This window comes from Poecile atricapillus, chromosome 13 (assembly GCF_030490865.1).
Source record: "Poecile atricapillus isolate bPoeAtr1 chromosome 13, bPoeAtr1.hap1, whole genome shotgun sequence".
Classification (NCBI taxonomy): domain Eukaryota; kingdom Metazoa; phylum Chordata; class Aves; order Passeriformes; family Paridae; genus Poecile; species Poecile atricapillus.
The window spans coordinates 11,021,096-11,028,446 of NC_081261.1; the positions used below are offsets into that span (position 1 = coordinate 11,021,096).

Consider the following 7,351-nt stretch of genomic DNA (forward strand, 5'->3'; position numbering starts at 1 on the left):
TGTACAGAAAATAGTCTGTTACAGCTTAGTGATTTGATTCCCATCTATTACACACACACATTAGAACCTCTTCCATCCAGCACTCGCCTGCACATGCTGATCCAGAGGATCTGTGGGATGTTACAGCTTGGTTGCAGTACTGGAGGAATCCCCACAGAGTGCCAGAAGGAATCTGCAAAAGGCATGGTAAAAACAAAGAGCTCTGCCCCTGTCAGTGCAAAATTGTCTCATGCAGCAGCTCCTGAACTCATATGAGGAAAAGGATAGGACATGCCTATGGCAGAGAACATCCTGTGAGTGCACTTGGGGAACAGACTAGATGGAAGCAAATCCTAAACTGAATTTCCACATTTTAATGGTCTGTTTACAGAGTTTGAAAGGTCTGAAAGATGAACTATATGAAGGAGTAAATTGAAGAAGAGATGGCCCATTAGCACAATTTTTGTGTGAAAGTGTAATGACAGTTTTTAAGCTCAATGTCACCAGTGTTGCACAGGCAAGCAGCAATCAAAACTAACAGGTCAGAGACTTATCTGCAGTGTCTCCTCTAAGCACTCCGTGGGTAAAGTGCTCGTCACACCACACACAGGGAGGATGGTAACCTGCTCCCCAGGCTTGTGGTACCCCACCAGGTCAGACTCCATGGCACACTGACAGCCTCCAGCAAAAGCTTCACCTCCAGAGCAATGAGGAGGGAACTGCAGCTGAGCACCTTCAATGCTGGAGTCCTGACAGCAAGATGGGGTTCCTCTTTAACATTGATTATGGTGTTCTTCATGCTAACATTTCCAGGCCTACAACTGAAACGGAATAGAAAAGCTACTTTCTTCCTTCAGTCAGTAACAAAAAATTTCTTCCATTCTCTTCAAGCTTGTTGAAGTTTCTATCCAAGAGCAGTTTGTGGTTGGAGGAAGCCAAGGGTTTACAATCCACAGGGAATGACTTGCATGGTTGGCCTCACTGTATCCAGCCAGGAGAAGTCTAGGCTGCTTTTCTGGTCAAAGAACCTAAAATCCATCTCTCCTAGATAAAAGGAACCAAGAATGGGCACTGAATTAATGAAGCAAGAGCAAAATAGTATAAAGGGTATATTAAAAATAAATATCAAAAATTGAAAGATTTCTCATACAGGAGAAAATACTTTACACTATTAATTTCCAAAAATACATCAATCACTTTCTATTAAACTGTTTCATTTAAGCTATTGCTAGAGGAAATTTTTTCAGTGATATTCCAAGGAAGTCCTGAAAGCTGACCTAACTTACACATATATAACCCTGAAACTTTTAGGATTTCCTTACTGGAGGTATTTTTGACTTTTCCTTTTTATCAACAAATTCCTTACAGCCTTCCAACAGGCCGTTTGGAAATCTCAGAACACAAGGATCGTGAATTCCTCCATTTCCTTTGCTGCCTGCCAATTAGTGTCTTATCTGCATCATGCTGTGGCCTTGACTGTCAGGCATAGCCCAGGAGGCTGTACCTGATGTGGTGTCAATATCCCCGTCCTGCTCCTTGTACCCGTAGGTGCTGCACTGGGTCTGGGTGCCCGACTCATTGGTGAGAAAGCCTTTCCCCCCAATGCTGGTGTTGTGCCAGTCTTGGGCTGGTCCAAGCAGCTGGAAGAGAAGAAGGAGATGGTAAAAACTGCTCCTTCCTGCTATGGGTGCAGTGTTTGATTACTTGTCTTTAATTAGAAGACAGATAAACAACAAGATCAAGCTCTATTTTCTCTATGCTAAGTTACATAAAACTTTTTTTGTCACAGTTAAAAAAAAAATCATGCAAAACAGCAAGGGCTGGAGCACCTTTTCACCTCTTCCTATCTTATCAGTGGGATAAGCATGGCATGTCTGGAAATGCAGATTAGGAGCTAAACATGTCAGAGGTGGAGGGAAGGGAAAAATAGAAAAGTCTATAGGATCTTTGCAGACCCTAATGCAACAACCTGAGATCAAGGGAATGGCTGCAAGCTGTGCCAGGGGAAGTTTATTGGATGTTAGGGAAGAAATTTTCATGGAAAGGATTGTCTAGCATTGGAACAGGCTGTACAGGGAAGTGGTGGAGTCATCATCCCTGGAAGTGTTCAAACATAAGGATATGGCACTTGAGGACATGGTTTAATGAACATGGTGGTGGTGGTGCTGAGCTGATGGTTGGACTTGATTACTTAGAGATCTTTTCCAACTTTAATGATTCAGTAACTCAGCAACTTCTTCTGACTTTCTCATGAAGGGTAAATATTTCCATGGGCGTGTCCTTTCCAGTTCATGTTTGCAAAGCAGCTTTATTTTTATATTTGATTTTTCAGGCTTCCTCATTAAGAAAGTGTATGTTCAGCTCAGATGAGACTGCATCAGATACCTGCTTCCCTTCCTCTCTTGGTACAAATATCAACTTTGGACAATTTTATTCTGACCAGAAGGGCTGGTTTTACCTTAAAAATATCTGGATTTATTTCCTCTTCATCTTCATCTGTGACTGTTTCGTAAGTACATAAATAAAAGGGAAGAAAACATAGATGTCAACTTTTAGCCCTCATACTTCTGCTTCTTCACCACAGAACCTGCTTCATATTCTCTGGTCACACAACATGGCTATTTTTATTCATATCCACCCCAGACTCCTCACAGCCCTTCATCTCTGATGCTCTTCAACTAACTGTTGAGGTGCAGGGCTCCAGCCAGCTCTGATGCCTCCCCAGGAACAGAGCAGAGCCCACTTGCTGTGGAAGATGATAGGAGGAAGATGATTTGCACCCCAAGTGAAGAACCACTCTGATATATCCATGTTAATTATGTATTTCCCAAGCGGGAAGCATGGCTATCTCCACCATCTCTGTTGGAGCAGGTGGCATTTCAGAGCCTTTCCCCCATGGGTAGGTGGCACGTGCCAGCTCTTCCCTTCTGCACCCTTGTTGGTTTGGTAAATCCAAACTCTCAGATCTATCAGATGGGGGTTGTTTTTTCTACAAAACAGCTCATTTTTCCTGATGGCCCAGGCACTCCTTCATTCTGCTGCCTTGCCTCCAGCCTGCCTCCAGCAGAGCAGTGGAAGACTGGGGTAGGAAACAAGAAATACCCACCTTCGGAGGACGAAGCCAGGGGAGACACCTGGAGCTGGTAGAGGTCATTGGTGCTGTCAGCCATGGTGACCTCCATTGCTGGCCTCCAGTCGGTCAGGGAGCCGCTCACCTCGCAGGAGGACAGGTCTGTGGGATGCACCAGGAGTTGGAACTCACAGCAGAGAGACAACCACCTGCTTCCTCCCTGCCAGTCTGACACTGCAGGTGCCCCAGCCCCATCTTTGACCGTGGGTTTAGCACAAATGGCACTTTCTGCTCTGCTCAGACCTAATCCCAGCGTCTCACCTAAGGTGATGGCTGTGTTCTCCACCTCCACTTCCTGCCCTGCATAACTGTGAATGGTGTAGCCACTGTGGTCATCTGGCAAAGGAGTGCTGGTTAAGGTTTCTGCTGACTCTTTCAGCATTGTCTCTTCATAACACTGTGAAAACAAGGGTAAAGCATGAAAGACTTGTCTAAGAACACGCAAATTCCCATATGAAAAAAAGTTAAGAAAGAAAACCACCAAAACCTCTAGCTTTTTCAGCTGCCTCTACAGACACATACCTTTCTCTTGCTCTTGTTTCTTACTTCTCTTGAAGACTTCGACTTCCTCTCTGTGAAATAAAACAAGACGAATGTGAGAAAGGGCTGCACATTTTAGGCAAGTGTGAGCTCTTGCAGTCTTGAAACCTGATCAGCAAGCTCAACTACCACCAGCACCAGCCAGCCCCCATGATCCCCTGATGCTGCCTTTAGCCATGTGTAAGGAATCTGGGACAAAATTAACTGTACAAGTTGTTCCCAGCAATAACCAGTGAGCAAGTCCAGCAGAACCAGTGCTATCAACAGGGCTCTTATCCCCTGCTTACATAGAGCAGGACATTTGAAGTTTTGTTTAATTAGTGTAATTCCAGCTGCATTGCCAAGGGTTTACCTTTCTTCTGATGCTTTGTCAAGGGTGGCAGCATCCTGTAAACCCTGACAGCACTGGAGCCCCTGTTGATGCTTTTATCCTTCATTTCTTCGATGTCAGGCAGGGAATTCATGGCACAGCGGAAATTTGCCTTCCAGGTTTTTGGATCAGGATTTTTCTCACCTTCTTTATACCTTCCTGTAAATAAGAGATGGGTTGTGTATTTTTAGACTTTCCAGTGCTGGATTTTCCCACCAAAAGATACCAATATTCTATTTTCTGACATATACATTAGCAGTTAATCTAACTACCAGTGTAAGTCAAGGCAAAAAAATGCCTTGTTTAAGATAGTCATATAACATGGGAATGTAAAGCCAGCACACACCTGTATGAATGGCCCAACTCCTGAAAAGGCAGGCATCCTTCTCCATGTCCCAGCCATGCTTAGCTGCATGTTTCCATGGGATTTGAAATATCCTCTTATCCTGAAATGTAACCAATAGAGATTTTAATTAAAAAAGAAACATCATATGCCAGTTTGGAATGATGGATTTAATCAGAGTTCTCGTTGCAGCTCAGAAATGTTATAACCCCCCCACCCCCACTCTATATTTTAGAGTGGGGGTGAGTTATAACTATTGGCATATAACTAAAATAGCCATTTAATCTATATTTTCATTAAATAGCCATTGTTCCATCTATTTTGTTCATAGCATTTAAGACTTTTTATGGTTTCTGAAACTGGGAAAAAAAACTCCAAAGTTGCTACAGTACAGTAGAAGTGAGCAGTATTATCAATTTTATCCTTTATCCAACTTTATTTTAATAATTTCAATACATCACATCTAACCTATTAGATAAATTGTTATAAATTACAGAAATTTTTTCTAGATATCCTCTGCCAGAGAATCCCTTTTTAAAGTTGCCCATAAGATCCTGCAGCAATCCTACCAAAAAATACAGCTTAAATATCCTCTTGGGGTGGATATGGGAACTTCAGAGACTTGGTTCGATAAGCTCAGTGATTTCGAGCTGTGCTACACCCTGGTAACAGGGACATGCCTTACAGACTGAAAAATACAACATTTCTTTCACGCTGAATCTTTAAAATGGAAGCAACTGGAGTATAACAGCAGCTGCTTATCTGGAACAGGAAGTGACTTGGCTTAATGAGCAGCAGGAGTTAAAAGAAATTTTGAAGGTTTCTTCGTTTTCCAACATACTCAGAATGTTTTCATTGCAATTTATCATTCCTCTCCTGGGAATTTTCTGAGGGAAAAATGGAATTACTCCACTGTGTACCAGGCAGAGCTACCGTTTCTGCAAACAAAAACTGTTGCCTTTTAAACATAATGTTGGCAAGTTTTCTCCATGTCTTTTCCTTTATGATCTTGACTTGTGTTTAGTGTCATCTAAGAACAAGGAATGTTAATGATACACAAGTAGTACTAATAATGATGATAATAGTACAAAGCAGACTCACCTTGTTAATCCATATCAGTCCTGGTATTTGATTGGAATCAATCTGCAATTCCAGCCAGGGCCTCATGCGCATTCTTGACACTGGCATGCTGGCTGTGAAAGAAGGAACAAACAGGTCAGACAAACTCTCATCACTGTTTTAACCACTCTGCAGCGTCGCCTCTCCCACACCTTCTGTGCTCAGCATCACCCCCAATGCTACAGAGAATTACTTTTCCCTGGTGTTAACTCTTGTTCAGTGCCTCTCACCTGCTCCTGGAGGGAAATGCTTCCTGCTCCGCCTGGCGCAGCTCCAGAACAGGGCTCAGGTTTGGAATTCGGCCAAGAGGCCGACGGCAGCACTGGATGTTGAGTCCGTGCTGCGTGGGACCGGTGAGGCCGGTTCCGAGCCCGGTTCCGAGCCCGGTTCCGAGCCCGGTTCCGAGCCCGGTTCTGGGAGGGAGCCTCCCGCCAGCACCGCGACTGGCTGCGAGTGTCCCCCCGCTCTACCGCCGCGGAGACACCAGCCGAAAAATCCTCTTCTTAAAAGTTTAATATTAATTAAGTTGCGCAAGGTAGGGGGCAGCGGCCCTGCTGCAGGTGGGTATCCCAAATCCACTGTGACCGTCCCGAGGAGCGGCGCTGCCGCTGCACGGACCGGCCCTCCTGGCGCTTCCTTCGCACAAATAATTTCCTGTTTGCGGTGTTTTCCCAGGACACGCACAGCCCAAGATTGCCCAGAGAACGCGTTTCTAACTTCCACCAACAAGCCGCTCGGCGGGGGCGGGACGAGGTCACGGAGAGTGCCCGCCCCGGGCCAGAGTCTGCCAAGGGCTGCAGCGGGGCTCCCCGCTCTGCCCGGGCTCCATCGGCGGGGCGGAACCGTGCCCGGCCCCACGGGGAGCGGGGACAGCCCGCCCCAGCCTGTCCTCTCCGAGGCCGCTGCCCGCAGGAGGGATGCGAGCTGCCCACCCCGACGGCTGCGGGGGCTTTGAGCCCGCTCCGCCTCCAGAACTCCTCCGCACGACAGAGGCTGGAGCTGCCGCCTCCCGAACCGAGCTGAGCCCCGCCGTGCCCCCGGAACCGACCCTGCGGGCCGCCTTCTCATGGAACCTCCGTGCTGCGCAAAGCGGCCGGCTAATGGGGGGGTAAGATAGGAAAGATACATGATAGGAGATTAGGATGGGATAGGATAGGATATAGGATAGGATAGGATATAGGATAGGATATAGGATATAGGATAGGATACCATACGATACGACAGGACACGACAGGACCCCATAACAGGTTGCACCCACCTGTCTGTGCCGTGCCGTGCCGAGCTGTGGCTGTCCCGGCTCTGTGCGCCGCCGGCCGCACCCGCGGGTATAACGCGGCGGCTCCGGGATTCCCCGCGCCCGGGCCCGGCCGCCGCCCGGCCAATCCGCGCCCTGCCGAGGGGTGGCCGCTGCCGCCATTGGCGGCCGCCGCAGCATCACTTCGGGGAAATCACGCTGTTGTAGCACCAGCGGCTCGGGGGGCGCGGCTCCCCCGCTGCCAGCCCCGCCCCGCACCGCGCCGCCACGCTCCCGCCGCGGGATCCAGCTGCGGGGGGATCCAGAGCCTGTCCCACCGAGGGATCAAGTCTCTGTCACATGGAGGGATCTAGTCCCACAGACACGTCCAGGTCCTGTCCCGTGGAGGGACCCAGTCCCCGACCCCCCGAGGGATCCAGCCCCGTCCCGCAGAAATGTCCTTTTCTCTTCCCACACAGGGGTCCAGCCTCTGGACCACAGTGATCTAGCCCCCTGTTCAGGAAGAGACGGTGGCAAAGCAATTCCTGTGCATATCACGGTGAACCCAAACCAGGGACCAGCGTGTGCCAGGTGCCCACCTGGCCTCAGCAGACCAGTGGCAGGACAAGGGGGGAT

At 48.0% G+C, this 7,351-nt stretch overlaps 1 protein-coding gene across 2 annotated transcripts; it reads right to left on the bottom strand.

The window, feature by feature from the left end:
• Positions 1-338: 338 nt before the first annotated feature.
• Positions 339-6,877, bottom strand: IRF1 (interferon regulatory factor 1). Of its 2 annotated transcripts, none has more exons than XM_058848987.1 (10): positions 6,740-6,877; positions 5,464-5,555; positions 4,366-4,465; positions 4,002-4,178; positions 3,632-3,681; positions 3,371-3,506; positions 3,086-3,211; positions 2,438-2,481; positions 1,484-1,619; positions 339-1,023 (listed from the first exon to the last, which is right to left on the bottom strand). In XM_058848987.1, the coding sequence occupies exons 2-10, from the start codon at positions 5,548-5,550 to the stop codon at positions 923-925; spliced, it is 957 nt and encodes a 318-aa protein (XP_058704970.1). In that variant the 5' UTR covers positions 5,551-5,555; positions 6,740-6,877; the 3' UTR covers positions 339-922. The 2 variants fall into 2 exon arrangements, with proteins under 2 accessions (XP_058704970.1, XP_058704971.1); XM_058848988.1 differs by lacking the exon at positions 6,740-6,877 and adding an exon at positions 5,712-5,855.
• Positions 6,878-7,351: the final 474 nt, after the last annotated feature.

Coding starts and splice junctions, on each gene's coding strand:
- IRF1 (XM_058848987.1), bottom strand. CDS start 5,550: ATGCCAGTGTCAAGAATGCGCATGAGGCCCTGGCTGGAATTGCAGATT. Junction 4,179..4,365: donor GAGTTGGGCCATTCATACAG/GTGTGTGCTGGC, acceptor TCTTATTTACAG/GAAGGTATAAAGAAGGTGAG. Junction 2,482..3,085: donor CCTGGCTTCGTCCTCCGAAG/GTGGGTATTTCT, acceptor CTTACGAAACAG/TCACAGATGAAGATGAAGAG.